At 46.9% G+C, this 20,803-nt stretch overlaps 1 protein-coding gene across 1 annotated transcript in view; it reads right to left on the reverse strand.

The window, feature by feature from the left end:
* The window catches only part of Ptprn2 (protein tyrosine phosphatase receptor type N2), a 611,205-nt gene that overhangs the window by 202,917 nt on the left and 387,485 nt on the right, over positions 1-20,803 (reverse strand). The window contains exon 12 of the mRNA XM_004860321.4: positions 4,538-4,602. Within this exon, the coding sequence (XP_004860378.3) occupies positions 4,538-4,602 (65 nt within the window). The remainder of the gene's footprint in view (positions 1-4,537; positions 4,603-20,803) is intronic.

Here is a 20,803-nt window from a genome sequence, read left to right on the forward strand (position 1 = left end):
TTATGCCAGGGGTCATTGTAAGATAGGTAGATGACATAACAATCCATGGCCTGGATGAGATTCTAGAGGAGAGAGTACCCAGAGGCATGGGGTAGGGATAGTGCCTTGGATTTGCAGATTGGTGGCAGGTGGGCAAAGGAGAAGCTGGCCGTGAGGGGTCTGCGGTGACACATCCATGCAACAGGTGTTTCAAGATGAGTGAGAGTAGCCACTGCGGAGCCCATGAGAGGTGAAGGTCAATTTTCCAGCTCTGAGGCTCGGATGGTTCTGGCAGTGGACAGTGCCATTGATCGTGGAAGTGGATCCTGACTGGAACATGTGGGGAGAGACAGATTCCAGGACACAGGCTTGTTCTGGATAAGCTTTGCTACGAAGGGAAACAGGGAGGCTAAGAAGGGGTTTCTGCTGAGAACCTGGTCTCGAGGAAGGTTTAGACAGTTTTCATAAGATGGGAACAGGAAAGTGTACTTGTCTGTTGACAGCAATAATGTGGCAAGGAAGGCATCCAGCCATGACAGAAGAGTTGGTGCCAGGGTGGCTGGCCACTGTGAAGAAGGAGTAGGCAAGAAGTTCATTCTTTCTGTGCAGCAGGTGGAGGCACCATACAGGCTTTTTCTGCTGTGAAATGCCATCAAGGTCACGGGCTGTGGGGACAAGGTGGCTGTGTGCACGCACATACACATGTGTGTGTACAAGCACCCCAGCATGCAGGTGAGTTGCTGGCATGTGGCAAGAGGAGAGTGACAAAGCAGATGTGTGGAGAGTGGGAATCACTGTCTGTGTTGAGGGCTCTTCTGAGAACTGGGGTGAAGAATTTCAGGTGAAACTGACTGGCATGGCAGTGAGGTGAAACCGACCTCAGCAAGAGGCTCCCTGCCATCCAGAAACCTAGGAGGGAGGTGGATGAAGACACATACTTTCAACAATGCACAGTAATTCCTGAGAGCACTCAGGTGGGCTCAGTACTCACTGGTACAATGCGGGGAAAGAGGAACCTGCTCCACTGCTGGTGGGAGAGCAGACTGGGGCAAGCACTGTGGAAATCAGTATGGAGATACCTCAAAGAACTAGGACTCGAAGTCCCATTTGACCCCACTATTCCCCTGCTGGGGATCTTCCCCAAAGAATTAAAAGAATCATACCACAGTGATATATGTGCACCCATGTTCATAGCAGTGCAGTTTGTAAGAGCTAAAACTTGGAAACAGCCCAGATGCCCATCAGCTGGAAACTGGATAAAGAAAATGTGGTTTCTTTAATAAAATGGAGTACTACTCAGCCATAAAGAAGGAGAAACTAGAGACATTTATAGCTAAGTGGATGCACATTGAGGCGATACTCTTAAGTGAAATAAATAGGACACACGTGTATAAATACCGAATAGTTTCTAGAGTGTGAGAAACCGAAAGTGTAAATAAAGACTAAAAGGTATAAAAGGTAATGTGAAATAGGAAGAAAAGGGGCAAAGGGGAAGGGGAAGTGGGAGGGGTAGGGGAAAGGAAAGAAGGGAATGGAATTAATGTGAGAAAATGGAAAAATGGAAAGAAAGTCTTTGTAAATAGAGAGGGATGGAGGGGTTGAAGGGAGGGCAAGGGAAGAGGGAAAAATAAGAACCAAGAGAGTATGTAAAGGTGCAAATTTCCAATGATGAATGTCATTATATTGTATACCTACAATGTGCCAATAAAATAAAATTTAAAAAACTACTCATTGATAAAAGAGAAGAGGTAGTGATTGGAACAGGAGGTTGGTATGGACTATAGAGACTCGCAGGTGTGGTCAAGGCTGGAAACAGAAAATAAGACTCAAGGGATGTGGGTCTCAAAAGACCAGAGATAAAGTCCAGCAGGAGCCCCCTGGGTGGCAAGGAGAGGTGGCCATGATGCAGGTTCACAGGGATGGGTCCTCCCTGAGTTCAGGGGTCCCCTCTGCTTCTGGTTGTGGATTCAGTCATTCACACCTGTCACCACGTGGGACACTCACCATGAGTACTGAATGGATGAACGAACGAACGGTACAGTAAACTGATGAGGGCAGGGACCCTCTCTCGAGCTGGAGACCTAAACTATGAAACACAACACAGCTGAAAGAGGACGGGGCCCAGTCAGAAGGAAGAAGGGGTCTCCAGACACCTAACATCAGGAGAGATCAACACTGGTCTAGTCCAGGAGCCAAGGTTACAGCCGTTCTGAGAGGGGCAAGGACCTGGGGCTTGGGTTCCTAATGGCTCATGTGGCTGTGGGGTTGTGGGGAGGGGGGAGTTGGCACTGAGTCCCCACATTAAGCCTAGGACCTTAAAAGCTGCTTCACTGCTTCACCTGAGGACAGAGGACCCAGACTACACCACCCACTTACCGCGGAGGGCAGGGGAGGCTGAACCAGACCTGTGGCTCGTGCTATTGAGAGCCATGCTATATAATCTTTGGAGAAAAATATTTCCTAATTAAATTATGGTTAGGGCACCTAAAGCATAGTGTCTAGCCAGGAGAGCTTGGTATGGTATGTGGAAACATAGCTCTGGTCCCAGTTGGGGACTCAGTGGTTCCACGATGCTGTGACACTCCAGGTCAAGATTACATGAGCTGAAGACATCCTAGACCCGTTAGAACCCAGTAGTAATAAAAAAAGAGCAAGGTTTCACCTGGGGGAAGGACAAATTCCTTATTAGCCTGCTATCTCCTCCCACCTACTATTGTAAGAATGCTGTGCCCGTCTCACCATCCTTACCAACATGAGACCCTCATCAACATAAGATCCCCCTCAGCAGACCATCACTGCAGCCCTCTGAGCCACCCAATACTCCCTCTGGTTATTATGAGCCCCGAATAAATAGTGGCCAGCTCAGAATGTCTTTGTCTCTGCCCACTCTGGCACTGACCTCCCAGCCCCTCATGTACTTTGGAAGAGTGTCTGTCTTTCTTTCTTTAGCCCTTGCCACACTCCTCTCTAGGCAGATTGGAAGACTGATTAGCCTCCATATCATGCCAGCGTGGTGCAGAAACCTCAAGGTGGGAAGTTAATGCAGGGGTGGATGCTGAGATATGGGGAGAAAATGCAAAACTTCTTATGCAGAAACTCAGGGGACCCACAGCTCCCTGCTGAAGATATCACAATTAAAAAGAAACCACAAATCTACTTCCCTCCTAGAGAACACACTTCTCAAGTGGCCCTGATGCTCCCAGCCTCTGGCCTTTCCCAGATGGGGTTATGCTGATGGCACTGACCCGTATCTCCTGGGTTCGCTTCCAATCTCAGGGCACTCTGCTCTGGAACCCAGAAGCTGCCCTGCTGGGCTGGTGTGCAAAGGGGGGAGGGGAGGCACATCTTGTCCGTGCTGAGACTGGCAACGAAACCCAGCCCTTCCCCCAGTGACCAGCCTCCACAACACAGTGGGCCTCTCTGCCATCAGTCACCACCCCTCCTGCTGATCAGGACGGCACTTGGGAGGGACACTTAGTCCTTCTCTCGCCCTACACTGGTGCTGAAGGCACAGCAAACTACCAGGGACACCAGGATACTCAGCAGTCAAACCCCATTAGTCCATCCGGGGCAGCACAGCTTCAAGGAAGTACCGAGAATCGAGCAACTGTCAGGGCCTCAGGCATCTCTACAAAGTTCCCTCAGATCACTGGTGGTGGCCCCACCCCTGCCCATCAGTCTCAGAATGCACATCCTCTCCAGCTTCTGTGCACAAGCTGGTATCAATACACATACTTCGTAAATACAGGGCCTGTTTGAGTACAGCCATCAATTCAGCAAGTTCTCCTCTCAAGATCTCAAGACCAGCACGGGGGAAGAGGAGACAGCCCCAAAGCGGCAGCTTATCTTTAAGTGACTCGCCAAGGAGATTTCTGCCACACAGAGAGGCGCCCACGTAACAAGCCTTCCTCAATAGCTAATTATCTTGAACGGCAAGTGGAGTGAAATTTCAAACACAGAGCAAGACTGGTTTGGTCCATGCTGACTTCTGAGAGGAGTCAGTCTGCAGCTCTGTGGACAGGTCATTCAATCATCACTCAGTTGGGAGTGTGGTCACTGGCCTTGATGGTGGCTGAGACTGCACATTGGTGGCCTCAACGGTGGCAGAGCGTGTGGTCAAGAATACACACAGTCAGTCACTGTGCCCCCACATCATGGGAACACACCCTCTTTTATACCTTATACCTGATGTCAGATGCCCCACCCCACTGACGCCTGGGAGGAAGCAAATGTTTTCCCCACCACTCCCATCCACGCAACACCTGCAAAACAGCTGCAGAAGCAAGGGTATGTTTCTGTAGGCTTCTCTGCTTTACTTCTTTGCAACTGATCTTTCAAGAGGAAACAACAGATTTGGATCTCAAAGGCTACCCAAAACCTTAAATCTGGGACACCCTTAGCCAGAATCTCCAACAACAGAAGGACCCACTGCAACGACAACTGCTCCAGTGGAAGGAGCATCAGCACTACATCCTTGGAATCAGTCCACAAGCCACCAGACCCCAAGAAGACACCAGAATAGGACGCGCATGCATGAGGCCTTCCTCATATTACTCACCGGCCCAGTACCGCTCTGAAGGATCTTCAGTTCAGATGTGTCTGCCAGCTGGTTCTTGTGGTCAGCTGTTGGGAAAAATGAAGAAGCAGAGGGTCATTGTGGGGAGGGAGTGGGTCTCTGGGTACAACTGGACATGTGCCCCCAAAAAGGAAGTCGATACCTGCACGGCTGCTTCAGCAGGGCCCTAGTGGTGATCAAGAGGCCAGTGACCCACTGAGCCCCGTTCCTGCCTTGGGCCACCGTGTGCCATAGGCCGAAGTCAGAGGATAAGGCCACCCAGGTGTGGCGAGGAAGTGCAGGTGACTGTGCTTTACAAACTGTAAAGTCTTATTTTAGAATGATGTAATGTAAGTCCTTATCCAGTCACTGGGAAATAGCGTTTGATTAATTAACATTACATGTTCATAAAAGATGCCCCAGGAGGCAGAGCTGGATTTTTGGTATTAGTGCTGGAGTTCTGATTCCCCTTGCTTCTGCCCCTTCAAGAAGCATCCAGGGTGATTTAGCTCCGGTAAAAGCCTCCCTCTAGTTTGCTCCTGACTTTGAGTGAAGAAGACTCCTAGAAAATGAATCCCACTTGAAGTCATACTTGCACAGGTTAGGTTTGGAAACAATCAGTGGTGTCAATGACAATGCAGGGTGCTGTGCGGAGGCAATGAATCCACCCACCCAACTGCATAGACAGGAAGTGTGTCAGAAGGCAATTGACTTTGGATTATAGTTCTGTAGGAATATCCTTTTGGATAAAGCCCCTGTCACTTTGCAAATGAAAACCAGAAAAAATAGAATTTGATTCCAAATTCCATGAAAGAATGCATCGCAGTTGTGATTAATATGGAACAAGAGAGCAAGAAAACAGCAATCACTTCCCCTGTTATTGCCCTACACCTACAATAATCTTGTGTAATGAAATGATATCTTTCAGAGGGATACAAATGAGACCTCATGCCAGGCCACCATCCCCACCTTCCGGGCCTTTTACTGTCTTCCAGAAGTTTTCCCTTTGAACAACAGGCATTACTTTTTACACATAGGTAAGTGTGGCTGCGTTGAGAATGAGGTGGCCCTAAAGCAACACAGGTCATGCAAACGACTGGAGACTCCTCTGGGGGGCAGGGAGAGCAGTCCAGGTGCAAACTGTGAACGGCAAAGGGTATTTTTAAAGACACAGAACACAAAGCAATCCATTTCATGGGCTCTTGCAAACAAAAGAAGCATTTTATTGAATGGCCAGCTATTTGGGGGCGGGACAATGGTGAACTCTTTCAAGCAGCCTGAGAAACAGAAGTGGATAAAAATGGGAATAAAACTACAGCAGTCTTTGCCACAGAGCGTGAGATTTCAGGGTCAGGAATGAGAAAAACCCCTTCCAGTCGATAACCAAGTAGACCGACCCAACTGGGGGTTAGCAAGCTTTTATTGAAGGGGCAGGACAGTGAGTGTCTCAGGTGTGGCAGCCCCAGCTCGGCTCCCTGGCTCCTCCGCTCCGCCCTCCAGAGGGCCCGAGGTCATTGGACCCTGGGGTGCACAGTGGACGGCCAGCTTGTGTTCCTGTAAAACCATTCCCGGGAGCAGCTGGCAGCTCCCAACAAGGCCATGGAGCCCGGCCAGATCTCTGGGAGGTGCGTTGGCTGCTGGACAGACAGCGTCTCGGAAGCTGGTCTTGCAGACGGGGACAGGAACTACAAGTAGTGCTGCTTTGTCACCACTGTGCTCCTTAGACCCTGCAGTGGGAAAAGCGTGGGCACAGTGCTCTGAGCAACTGAGGAGAGGGCTTGGAATGTGAGAGTGTGTGAGGATTTCATCCACCTGCTACTCCCACACCATCCTTCGAGGTGTTGCAGGAGTGATTTGCGGCGAGTCTGAGAGAGTTTCACTCAGTCAACACACACTATCCCAAGTGACCACAAAGCACGCATCTGTCCTCATGCCACAGCCCCTCAGAGCCCGGAGACAGGGCTGCCTGTGGTGAGGTCCCTGCCATATGTCCCAGGCTGGCGAGGAGGTGCTCGGCTGCTTCGCTCCTGTTTGTGAACCCACGACAACACCACCAGTGCCGAGTCTCTGCTGATGCACGCTGAGGGGCAGAAAAAGGACAATTCTGTCCACTAAATGTTCACATTTCAGTTCCGAGTTATTTTTCAGCCAAGTTCTGAACTTTGGTTTGAAGTATGAGCCTAGGCCACCAGGCCAGGATGGGAGAGCAGGACACTGCTTCAGGGAAGGCAGAGAACAATGTGGGCAGCCCATTGTTACCTTCTTAGGAGGCAAAAAGGCCTTCTAAACACAAAAAGGAAGTCTTTTAAAATTAAATTCACTAGATGAAGGATATGCAAATCACCTGAAGAAGCGGAACCCTGTAATGTTCTCAGAATTCTGCAAAAGCCTATTTAATTAGTATTTTAATTTATCAGAATAATTCTTTGCACTTGACAATTTCTGCAGCATTCCATGTAATTAAGCATGTAGCTCAGCGGAATGGGTTTGCCTCCCCTTTCTGTCCCCACTATTCTAACCTGAAGGGGTGTGCAGAGGTCTCCTCTGTGATGTAAATGACAATGGAGGCGCTTAATGGCTTTGCACTGTGCAGGGAGGCCCCGGGCTGGCCCTGTCACCTGGCGGGCCTGCTGGCTTCTGGACAGCTGGCCACATAGTGCACCGTGCACATCTTCATGCCCTGAGTCTGGACAGCAGAGTCAGTCCTTGCCTGGGTGATTGGGGGACCCTGAAGGACCCTTGGGCCCCCCCATCTCAGCTTGGTCTCACAGGAGGTGACCCAGCTCAGTGTGCTCAGTCTCCTTTTACCCTGGTGTTCAGAGGCTGCACATCTGGACAGGCAGCCCTGCTGAGGGGGAGGGACCAAGGTGGGGCTGACTCAGCACCTAGGTCTTTCTTTCTTTCCTTTTTTCTCCTTTCTTCCTCCTTCCCTTCCTCCTTCCCTCCCTCCCTGCTTGCTTGCTTGCTTGCTTGCTTGCTTTCTTTCTTTCTTTCTTTCTTTCCCTCTCTCTCTCTCTCTCTCTCTCTCTCTCTCTCTCTCTCTCTCTGTTTTGTTTTTCTGAGACAGGGTTTCACTATGTAGTTCAGGTTGGCCTTGAACTCTGTTGCCCAGGCTGGCCTCAAACTTGTGGCAATCTTCCTGCCTCAGCCTCCCAAGTGCTAGGATTACAGGCAGGCACCACCACACCCAGCCTCACTCCTCCTTTTCTACATTAGGACCCAAGGTGGTCACAGATCAGTGTCCAGGTGAGGCATGCCTGGGGCATCCCTAGGACCTAGGGTAAGAGGCCACATTTACCTGTGGGAGGAGACCTATGTGGCCCTCATTTCCTCAGGGCCCTTGGGTCCCAGCCTCTGCAGCCCCTCCCTCACATTCTCCCTTCGGGGAGCCAGGGACAGAGCAGAATCTGGTGGTGGCCACATTTCCCCTGGATCTGCCCTGGTTTCTCACACTGGTGAGAACCTGGCACTTGAACAGCAGTGTGTCTGACCCTGCGCCCTGCATTCTCCCTGCATAGGTGTACCTGTAATGAAGCTTCATTTTAAAAGAGCCTTGTATGAGGTGAACAGCAATGACCAAGATAAAGTAGGACAATTACAGCAATATATCACAGTGGGACCTCCCTATTCTTTGTTACTGGTTCTGGGAAGTGTAACCAGTACTGAACTCAACAAGGACCACACAAGCTGTTTATGCCATCCGGCCGTTGACACCAAGTTCTAGTTTGAGCATTGAGTACCGCACAAGGTATGAGTATATTTTGGGGACAAAATTTTTGTGTCCACATGCATCAAGTACCAAATTTGATGAACTTCAAAGCAGTTGAGTACTGGTATCTGACTGCATAGTGAAAGCTATGGAGCGTGGTGTCTCTTTCTTAACAGATCTGTTATAACACATATCCCAGCAACTTCAGTGCATGATACTTGCCTCCGTGAGTGAAGAAGTCCCTTTCACTTAAAGGGAGTACCTTATGGCTCATTTGAATCACTGGATCACCGCCCTGTGCTCAGAAGCCAGGGACATTATGACAGTCAACTTGACCCCTGGGTACCTACCAGGCTGGTGCATGTAAAGTGTGGATTCGATGGACAGAGCCTTCCCATGGGACCCACTCAGCCAGGCTGAAGTCCTGGTGGCAGCTGCAAGGCCCCTCAGGATCCAGTCCCTGCTGCCACTGAATGTCATCTCCAGTGCCCCTCCCTGGCTCAGGTTCAAGTCCTTCTACTGGGACCCAAGGCACACACCTGCCCCAGGGCCCTTGTCCCACTGTCCTCCCTGGGAATCTACAGGACTGCTGCCCCCACCTGGTGGGGCGACACCTCACCCCATTGGCAGTCCATCCCTCATCCTGCCTGATGTTGCTGGGACACTGATCATCTTCTGTTAAGACATGCGTCATGTGACATGAGTTCAGCAAAGGCAGGATTCACACTGTTTCTCAGGACACTCTTGGTGACTTCCAGAGGAGAGGACAGCCCCACACCCTGGTGGCAGTGTTGAACCAAGGCTGCTCTACCTCCTGAGTGGGACATAGAGCCACTCGGTGAGGAGCCTCCTCCTTCTCCTGACAGTGGCCTCCATGAAACTGGCTGGAGATCATGCAAGGTGCTCACTCAAGCTCAGCCCGCTCAGGGCTTCCACCACCCCTGGCGACACATGTGGTGACTCAGTGACATGGAGCCTGGCTTGTCCTAGGAAACTCAGGCAGAGCGAGAGTGGACAGTGGGAGCACAAGACAAGTTGTGTATGTGGGTCCCCAACTGCCCAGGGCCCGGGGAAGGCTTCTGTCAGGTACTATGATCCACTGAGCAGTAAAAACACACACAGGGAGATGTTTGGATGCTAATGTTTTGCATAGAGTCATCTGAAAGGAGTGCATTGTCACAATGTTTGGGCATTTAACTGTCAGAAAGAATCACGAGGAGTCACGCGGAAGATGCCGAATCAGCCCGCTGCAGACAGGCAGGCCTGTGCACACCCTACCGAGGTCCTGAGTCACGCGGAAGACACCGAATCACCCCACTGCAGACAGGCAGCCACCTGATTCCACATTACCAAGGCGCAGAGGACACCAGACCACCAGACCAAGGTACTGAGTCCCACTGTTCCCGGCCCAGAAGTAGGGGCTTCTGAGCCATCTTCCCACTGCTCCTGGTCCAGAGGAAGGGGCTTCCCAGTCACCATCCCTCCCTCTGCTCCCAGCCCAGAGGAAAGGGCTTTTGGGCCACCTTCTGTCCCACCTTCTGTCCCGCTGCTCCTGGCCCAGAGGAAGGGGCTTCTGGGCCATCATCCCTCCCACCGCTCCCGGCCCAGAGGGAGGGGCTTCTGAGCCACCATCCCACTGCTCCTGGTCCAGAGGAAGGGGTTTCCAGCCACCATCCCTCCGGCTGCTCCCAGCTCACAGGAAAGGGCTTTTGGGTCACCATCCCTACCACTGCTCCCGGCCCCTGTCCCACCTCTCCCAGCTCAGAGGAGGTAATCCGTGCAGGCACTAACAGCCCCCTGCCCCAGTCGAAATGAGAATACACATAAATAAGTCTCAAAACCAGACTTCCAGATCACCTACAGCAACCCCAAAGGGAAATGAGATGGAACACTCTGATACTCAACCACCTGGACCCACTGAACTGGCAACAAAAGGGGATCTGGAAAAAATGAAATCAGAAATAATTTCTCAGATAACAGGAGAAATTGTGCCCTTAGTGCAAGACATGACTAATAAATCTAGAGAGGAGCTCAGGAACATGATGGAATCCCAACATAAGAAACAAATGGAATCCATAAAACAGATGCAAATAGATTTCCAGGACATGAAAAACTCCATTGAGAGAGCATTCTCCACAGCAGAATGAGCCAATGTGAGGACAGAATTTCAGATATAGAAGATAAGATTGCAATTAGTGACCAGGAAAAGAAAAATTGCTTCAAAATTAGAAGGGAACATGAGAAATCAATCCAGCAGCTGCTAGATGATGCAAAAAAGAATAACATAAGACTAATTGGGCTCAATGAAGAAACAGGAGAGAGTGGACATGACATAAAAAATCTCTTCACAGAAATAATGGCAGAAAACTTCCCAAGCATGGGAAAAGAGCTTGACATACAGATAAGTGAGGCATATAGGACTCCAAATAGCCTTGATCAAAAAAAATCTACACATAGGCATATAACTGTTAAGATTCCAGAAACACAGCAGAAGAACAAAGTTCTCCAAGCAGTCAGAGAAAAGAAACAAATCACATACAAAGGAAAGCCCATCAGAACCACAGCAGACTTCTCAACACAAACCATCAAGGAAGAAGAGCTTGGAGTGACATATTCCAAGCCCTAAAAGAAAACAGCCTCCAACCCAGATTGATGTGCCCTGCAAAACTATCTTTCAAAATGGATGGAGAAATAAGATACTTTCATGACAAAGAGCACCTTAGGAACTTCGTGAATACCAAACCAGCACTCCAAAGAATTTTACACAATAGCCTAGGAACAGACATTGAGGATCACAACCCCAGGAAGCAAAGCAGAATGAACCCATCTGGCATGACAAGAAATTAAATGGAAAGGGGAGAACCCCACAAAAAGAAAAAGTCATGGCAATGACAAGTCAATATGTTTCAGTTATAATCATCAATGTTAATGGTCTCAATTCACCAATCAAAAGAAATAGACTGGCAGAATGGGTCAAGAAGCAAAATCCAACAATATGCTGCATACAAGAAACACACTTAATTCAAAAGGAAACTCATAGACTGAAAGTTAAAGGGTGGAAAACAATACTCCATGGGACAGGAACCCGAAAAAAAGCAGGAGTAGTTATCCTCTTGGCAGATCAAGTAGATTTCAAACCAACACTGATTAAGAGAGTCGAAGAAGGACACTACATCCTTGTGAAGGGAAGAATCCAAGAGGAAGAAATGACAATCATAAATATCTATGCACCAAACACTAGTGAACCCAACTATGTAAAACAAATACTAATGGACATGAAAAGCCATATATGCACTAATACAATTGTAGTGGGGACCTCAACACCCCACTGTCACAAATAGATAGATCAGCTAGACTAAAAATAAGTAATGAAATACTAGAACTCAATCGAACTCTTGAACAAATGAACTTAACAGATGTTTACAGAGTCTTCCACCCCACAAAATCAGAATACACATTCTTCTCAGCTGCACATGGGTCATTCTCCAAAATAGACCACATACTCACACACAGAACATGTTTAATTAAGTGCAAAGGAACTGAAGTTATCCCCTGTATATTATCAGACCATAGTGCAATGAAATTGGAGATTCATAGCAAAAGAAACTCAAAAAATTTCATAAACACATGGAAATTGAACAACACACTTCTGAATAACCAATGGGTCACAGAGGAAATTAAAGAAGAAATCAGACAGTTCCTTCAAATAAAGGACAATGACAATACAACATATTGGAATCTATGGGACACAATGAAAGCAGTCTTACGAGGGAAATTCATAGCAGTGAATATGCATATTAGGAAAACAGAACGAGCCCAATTAAACAACCTGATGCTGAACCTCAAGCTTCTAGAAAAAGAAGAGCAGGACAACCCCAAAGCTCATACAAGGGAGGAAATTATAAAGATCAGAGGAGAAATCAATGCAATGGAGACTAAGAGAATAATACAAAAAATCAATGAAGCCAAGAGTTGGTTCTTCAAAAGAATCAATAAAATTGACAAACCTTTAGCCAACCTTGTCAGAAAAAGGAAAGAAAAGGCCCAAATCCATGCAATTAGGAATGAAAAGGGTGAAACTACAACAGACCCAGCAGAAATCCAGAGGATCATCAATACCTACTTCCAGAACCTATACTCCAATAAGATGGACAACACAGAAGAAATGGACAGATTCCTAGATACATATGAATTACCAAAGTTGAACAAAGAAGACCTAAAAATTCTCAACAACCCAATATCAACCAATGAAATTGAAAATGGAATTAAAACTTATCAACTAAGAAAAGCCCGGGCCCTGATGGCTTCACTGCTGAATTCTACAAGACATTTAGAGAGAAACTGCTGCCACTACTGTTTAAACTCTTCAATGAAGTTGAAAGGGAAGCAATACTCCCAAATTCATTCCTGGAAGCAAGCATCACCTTGATCCCCAAAGCAGAGAAAGACCCAACTGAAAAAGAGAACTATAGGCCAATCTCACTAATGAACATAGATGCAGAAATCCTTAATAAGATACTGACAAACAGAATGCAGAAGATCATCAAGAAGATCATACACCCTGATCAAGTGGGACTCATCCCAGGGATGCAGGGATGGTTCATCATACGCAAATCAATCAATGTAATACACTATATCAATACAGCCAAGGACAAAAACCATATGATTATCTCCATAGATGCAGAAAAAGCATTTGACAAAATCCAACATGCATTTATGATAAAAAAAACCCTACAAAAAATTGGAATAGATGGTCTCTTCCTCAAACTGATAGAAGCCATCTATGAAAAACCAACAGCCAATATCATACTAAATGGTCAAAAACTGAAATCCTTCACACTCAAATCAGGAACAAGACAAGGATGTCCACTATCACCACTCTTGTTCATATAGTTCTGGAAACATTAGCCACGGCAATTAGACAAGAGAAAGAAATAAAAGGAATAAAGATAGGAAATGAAGAAGTCAAGTTGTCATTATTTGCAGATGACATGATACTCTATATAGAAGACCCCAAGAACTCCACCAAAAGTCTTCTAGACTTAATAACCAAATTCAGTCAAGTAGCTGGTTACAAGGTCAACACACAAAAATCAATAGCTTTCCTCTACACCAATGACAGACTCACTGAGAGAGAAATAGGGCAAATAATTCCTTTCACAATAGCATCCAAAAAATTGAAATACCTAGGAATCATCCTAATGAAAGAAATCAAAGACCTCTTCTCTGAAAACTATGGCACTCTGAAAAGAGAGATTGAAGATGATATCAGAAAATGGACAGACATCCCCTGCTCCTGGGTAGGAAGGATTAATATAGTGAAAATGGCCATACTTCCAAAACTGCTATATAGATTTAATGCAATTCCAATTGAGATCCCAGCAGCATACTTCATAGACCTCGAGAAAACAATCCAAAAATTCATTTGGAGCAAGAAGAGACCCAGAATAGCAAAAGCAATTCTAGGGAACAGAGACATGGCTGGGGGTATCACAATCCCCAACCTGCAACTCTACTACAAAGCTACTGTGATAAAAACAGCATGGTACTGGCAAAGAAACAGGCTTGAGGACCAGTGGAACAGATTAGAAGATGCAGAAACAATGCCAGACACACTCAGCCATCTCATCTTTGACAAAGGAGCCAAACACCCTCACTGGAGGAAAGATAGCCTCTTTAATAAATGGTGCTGGAAAAATTGGGCTTCAACTTGCCAAAGATTAAAACTAGACCTGTATCTCTCACCATGCACTAAACTGAAATCAAAATGGATTAAAGATCTAAATATTAAAATAGAAACTCTGAACCAGTTGGAACAGAGGTTAGGTAGAACCCTTGAAGACATCGGTGTAGGAAAAGATTTTATGAACAAAACAAAACCTCAGTTGTCCGTGAACTAGCACAAACAATCAACAAATGGGATCTCTTCTTATTAAAAGGCTTCTGCACAGCAAGAGAAACCATCAGCAGTGTGAAGAGACAACCCACATTGTGGGAAAAAATCTTCACCTGCTCTTCCTCAGACAAAGGTCTACTATCTAGAATCTATAAAGAACTTAAAAAGATCAGACCTCCCAAATTTAAAGACACAATCCAAAAATGGGCATCTGAAATGAACAGACATTTCTCAGACAAAGAAGTAGAAATAGCAAATAAATACATGAAAAAATGTTCAACATCACTGGTCATTCAAGAGATGCAAATGAAAACAACGCTGAGATTCCACCTCACTCCAGAAAGAATGGCTGCTATCATGAAATCAACCAATAACAAATGCTGGTGGGGCTGTGGGGAAAGAGGAACCCTGCTCCACTGCTGGTGGGAGTGTAGACTGGTGCAAGCACTGTGGAAATCAGTATGGAGATACCTCAAAGAACTAGGACTGGAGGTCCCATTTGACCCAGCTATTCCCCTGCTGGGGATCTTCCCCAAAGAATTAAAAGAATCATACCACAGTGATAGATGTGCACCCATGTTCATAGCAGCGCAGTTTGTGATAGCTAAAACTTGGAAACAGCCCAAATGCCCATCAACTGGAGACTGGATAAAGAAAATGTGGGTTTTTTAAATAAAATGGAGTACTACTCAGCCATAAAAAATGAGAAATTAGAGACATTTATAGCTAAGTGGATGCACATTGAGGCAATACTCTTAAGTGAAATCAATAGGTCACACGTGTAAATACTGAATAGTTTCTCTGGTGTGAGAAACTGAAAGTGTAAATAAGGACTAAATGTATAATAGGTCATGTGAAATAGGAAGAAAAGGGGCAAAGCGGAGGGAAGTGGGAGGGCTAGGGGAAAGGATAGAAGGGAATGGAATTAATATGAGAAAATGGAAAAATAGGAACAAGATTTTTGTAAATAGGGAGGGCTGGAGGGGTTGAAGGGAGGGCTGGGCAAGGGTGAAAAACAAGAACCAAGAGAGACTATGTAAAGGTGCAGATTTCCAGTGATGAATGTCATTATATTGTATACCTAAAATGTACCAATGATTAGAATGAATAATTGATAATGTAAAATAGGAATAAAAGGTCCAAAGGGGTAGGGGTAGTGGGAGGCACAGGGGAAAGGAAAGAAGGGAATGGAAAAAATGATGAGAAATGGAAAAAATGGAAATAAAGTCTTTGTAAATAGGGAAGGGTGGAGGGGGTGAAGGGAAGGCTAGGAATGGGGAAAAAATAAGAACTAAGATGCATTATGTAAAGGTCCAATTCCCAATGAGAAATGTAATTGTGTTGTGTACCTACAATGTACCAATAAAAGAATTTAATAGAAAAAAAAAAAAAAAAGAAACAATCATGACACACCCGGAACTAACTGCTTACCCTACGACTGCTTCCTAAAGCCAGGAAGCCATTACAGAGCTGTTCATTCCCAGTGCAGCCTGGCTGGAAACTACTGATGGTCTCTGCTGCCCTGAGCGAGGCTGTCTGTGGCCGGGCCAGGGGGCAGCAGGCACAGCCTAGGGGCAGGAGCAGCCACAAGGAAGGGATCTCCAGCAGGAGGGCGAGGCTGGTGTGGCCCCAAGAGCAGGCAGCAGAGGACAGCACAGGAGCTGAAAGCCCTGACTCTTGCTGGACTCATACATAGACCTCTGGCACAGGAAGAGGCTACATCCATACTCAATCCTTTAGTTCTCCCCTGACCGAGCACCCAGTTTCCCTAGTGCTACCAGCCGACGCGGTGCCTATCCTGCAGACATGCAGACACTCTTGCTCTGCCATCAGTCAGGTCTGTGGTGCCACCTCCCAGCTCTCTCAGCAGTCTCCTTCCCACCTAGGCTGCTGGGTCTGACTGTAGCCTTGGCCCTCCACTCTCTGCAGGAAGGCAGTCACTGCACATGCTGACTTCTCTAGGTGTTCTCTGGACCTGCACTCGCTGACAGAGCCTGCCAAGCTCATCTGTCCTCCTGCCTGCCTATCCTCTCTCTCTCTCTCTCTCTCTCTCTCTCTCTCTCTCTCTCGCCATTTATCCAGCCATTTCTCCCTCCCTGCCTATCTATCCATCCATCTATTCATCTCTCCCTCCCTCCCTCAGTCCCTCTCCTAACTAGCCATCCACCCATCCACCCACCATCTTTTCCTCCTCCCTCCCTCAGTCTATCTAGCTATCCCTCTGTCTGTCTTTCTCTTTCCTGGAATTCTTGTTAAAATTTTGTTTGAGATTTGGAAGAATTAGCGTTATTATTCTCAGAACATAAAGCTTTATAATTTTTCCCATAAAGGTCTTGTAGATTTAAAACATACATATTCCTGGTACTTCATCTTTCTGATGCTATTATAAATGGTTATTTTTAAACTGCATTTTCTAACTTTTTTCCTAAGTATAGAAACACAAATGATTTTCTTTTTTTTGGTACCAGGGATCGAACTCGGGTCCTTACGCTTGCGTAGCAGGCAGCAAAACCACTGAGCTAAATGCCCGGCCCAAAACACAAATGATTTTTGCATATGATGTCACATGCAGCCTCCTCAACCACCTACTTTTGCTGATTTATCCTGTTGATGGCATTCAATGTCAGCTCCAGGCTCGAGGGTTGAAAGCTTGCCCCCAGTGTGGGGGTGTTTTGGGTGAGACCTCTCAGTGGGGGAAAAGGTTGGGGCACTGGGGTCCTGAGAGGGAGTGTGGCTGTCCTGGGACCTGGCTGGTTCCCAAGAGAGGACTGTTTAGCATGAGGTAACTTGGCCCTGCACTGCTCTCTGTTTCTGCCTCACCTGTGACCCCTTCTCCCCAGCTTGTCCACCGTGCTTCTGTCCACTCTACGCCCATCAGCAAAGACAAACAGATGGGGATCACAGGCTTTCAGCCTCCAAACCTGTCAGCAAAAGAAACCTCTTCTCTTTAGAAATCACCCAGCTTTGGGCACGCTGGTGCAGCAACAAGAAACAGACAAATACCGAATCCAGGTCTAGGTGGATGACTGTCACCCTCAGAAATACCCAGACCTCATTCTGTCTTCTGGCTTCATTTTGGCTGCCAGGAGTCCCACTGTCTGTGCCTTCTGGTGCCTGTTGTGCCCCTGGCCCCACCTCACCCATTAAGGATCCTCTCTATGGGATGCAAATGCAGACTCAGAATCAGCATCACCTCAGTGGGCTTCCTACCCCACAAGTGGAGAGTTTTCAGCCTTTCTATCCTAAAATATTACCTCTACTTTCCTCCTGGAGCTCTTAAAGGAATAGAAGATGCTTCTACTCTGCCTTCTAGGAGTCTTAGCCTATTGTAATATTTTATATTTATTTTTCTCTGTGGGTTGCATTCTGGAAAATTCTGTTCTATCTTTTGTTTCATTAATCTCAAATATATCTAATCTTCTACCTCCCCTCCCCTGCTTCCTCTCTTGAAGGGTTCCCCAGCTCTTCTTTTAAACTCTGAGACAGGGTCTCACTAAGTTGCTAAGTTGCCCAGACAGGACTCAAACATGCAACCCTCCTGCCTCAGTCTTCCAGAGTGCTGTAAACTCATTGTTTGAGTAAAACTTTTCTATTTTAGTATATTTCATTTGCATTCTACATCTGATAGTTACAACTACCGGGGTTTTGGTTGCTCTTTGTTTCAGTCAGCTTTTGATCAAGACTTACTCAAGGTACATTCTTGTATATTTTATTGTGGACTCATATTTCTTGGAATTTTACCTCTAGGAATCCCTTAAGGCCAGAGGAGGAGAATCCTTCATGGAGGTTTGCATTTCCTTTCTCGAGCCAGGGCCCTGCCACCCTGGGAACATTTAGCCTGAATCCTGTGCTTGAGATTTTGTTGGTGTGGTGGTCTGGCTGGGCTTCCTCTTTCTGGGGGCTGACTGGGGTAGCTCCTCCTTGGGGTCAGACAGGACCTGAGATGTCTGCCATCCTCTGAGACACTCTGAGGCCCAAACCTTGGACCCAGGCCTTGGGACACCACCCTATCATCCTGGCCATGTTGAGCTCACCCTCCCTCTGGGCTTCTGCTCTCCATGAGCTACAGGTCCTGGATTTTGGAGTTCAAGTTTACCCAGTCCTGGGAAATATCCCAGGTGAAGGTCAACATGGGCTCTGCGTTTGCTTAGCTTAGGCTCTCCTAGATCTACTTTCATACACATTTGAAACCATGACTCTGTCCTCACATTCACCATGCTAGGCGGTTCTGAAAGAGTTGGCCCCACAGTCACTTCCTCTTGTGCGTGGATGGAGACAGAATCTCCAGCCTCCACATCTCTGCACTGCTCCAAATGAAGACGGCGAGTTCTGGGTGGAGAAAGCCTCAGGGGGAGCCAGACGTGAGGCTCTGGTGGACACATGATGGACAGACGCATGCGGATGTACAGCTTGTCAGTGCTTCCGTGTGGGCCGTAGGTGCTAAGGCCAATGGGGCCCTCCCTGACTCACAATCTGCACTTCTCTTCCAGAGCGGGGCTCACCTGGGGTCACATCCTGAACTAGTCCTGCTCTGGGAAGGACTCAGTTCCAGATCCACAGGCTGCTTCCCTAGTGCCATCCATTCTAATGCTGGGGTTGGGAGGTTTGGCCAGCTCTTCCCAGCCCCAGGCTGATCATGAGTGGCAAAGAAGTGTTGTTTTCATGCTATAAACTGCTGTCTTTTCATTAATTCTGTTCACAGAACAGGGATGGAGGACACACCTGAGGTGATGCTGTGTAGCAGGAAGCCCCTCAGTGCTGCCATGCATGGGCTAAGGGTTATGAATCCGGTTTGCAGAACCCTGCTCAGAGGCCTACATGGGGATTCCCACGGGGGCATCACAAGGCACCTGTGGGACTCCAGAGCCCTTCCTTCTCATGCACTCCACCTGCACTCAACCCTGTGACTGTGAGCCATGGGCCAAGGGGGATGCTACAGCAGCGGATGCTTGGGCTTCACACACCCTGCTGTTCCATGCCTGGTTGGTTGGTTTGTTTTTAAATGTCCCGTGCGAAAGAAGGCACGGAACACGCTCTCATGTCTATTGCAAACATGTGCATTGCCGTCAAGGTATGAGCGGCCTCTCTCCTTGGAAATGGAAAGGTCAACCTGCCAGCCTGCAGCTCAGTTTCCAGAAGGCTCCTCGGCCCTGCTTTGCAGCCGTCGCTGGGTAAACAAATGAGACTTTCTGAGGGTCTCCTGCGACTCCCGTGGTCGACCAGCATCGGTGAACAGGGTCTTCATAGTGATAATGATGACAGGCTGGTAAGAGCCAGTGTCAGCTTCAATTTCCAAGTCATTTTTCAAATTATTTTAATTAGATATTGTTTCAATCTCACTTACATTAATTTAATATCTGATTTCAACATTTCAGTTTTCAATTTGTTCAAATGATTTTTTTCCAGTCTGCTTGGTTGGTTGGATTAATTTAAAATACAATGTTTATCTTCAGCAATTTTCAATGCCTGGGTCTGGGGCAAACTGCTAAGTTCAATAAAAGTGATGGAAGGGAGGCCCAAGGTCCTATGTGGTGCTTAGGAAAATGGAAATTTGTCTCCTTATCATTTATCTCTAGACATTAAAGTAAGCAGGTGGTACAAGGGCTGCAGCTCATAATAATAAGATTTTCCACCAATTTCTCTATGTAATTGGCTTTCCCCATGCAAATTCCAGCGGAACCTGGTGAAGAAGGATTTGTGTATTAAGAAGCACCTGAATGAGCAGCCATGTTCCCTCAATGCATTTTCTGGCAGTTTTTATCCACGAACCCTCAAACATGCATCCAAGTGTGCTTCCTGGACACTGTCAGGAGGAGTTGTTGGTGTGGCGCTTCCTTGTGCTTTGTCCCTTTCTCCATGTGTTAGCTCTGACCCTGGGAAAACATTTACTTTAGAAAGGCAATGGGAAGCTAGCTACAGCAGGCACAGGAGGTGTGCGTTTTCCTGACTGCTCTCCTAGGACACCGGAGAAGTAGGAACTCAGATCCTGGCTGGCTACAAAGTCTGAAGAACATAACTGGATGGATGCAGCCAACTCCTGCAGAGCACATAAAAGCAAGGCAAAACATAATTTACAGGCAAATGCCAAGAAATAGGAAGGGAGCATAAATTAAAAACATAGTAATGACAATAAATATAAATAGGTTAAATTATCCTGCTAGACCAACTTTCTCCCTTTGATCAAACTATGTGGAATCTACAAGAAACATCTAAAATAAAGAAGAAAGATTGAAAATTGAAAAAGTAGGGAAAAAATACCAGGCATATTAACAGAAATAAAAGGTCATGATATTAACATTAAATGATGTACAATTTTCAAAAAGCTTTTTTAATAAAGTGGAATAGATAGGGTCATATTATACTAATTTTTAAAGTTCAAAATGAAGGTATAGTATTCACGTACTGGTGTGTACCAGGAAATGGGCAGTGGTCCAGGGCAGCTGTGCTCCTCACCCCTGAGTCCTCAGTGCCTGCCTCACAGGGTAGACCCCTCACAAGAGCCTAAACAGGTGTCTTAAGCCACTGTGTTGTGCTACCGAGGAAGCCAGGCTTGGGGATTAGTAATTACCCAAAGTCTCAGCCTGGTCAAGACACCCATGGTAGAACACACCTCGCCCCCCACAGTGACACAAGAGGACCTTAGGACTTCATTACCAAAGACGGG

This window comes from Heterocephalus glaber, unplaced genomic scaffold (assembly GCF_053883595.1).
Source record: "Heterocephalus glaber isolate CG9 unplaced genomic scaffold, H.glaber_assembly_v1.0 deba00000818, whole genome shotgun sequence".
Classification (NCBI taxonomy): Eukaryota; Metazoa; Chordata; class Mammalia; order Rodentia; family Bathyergidae; genus Heterocephalus; species Heterocephalus glaber.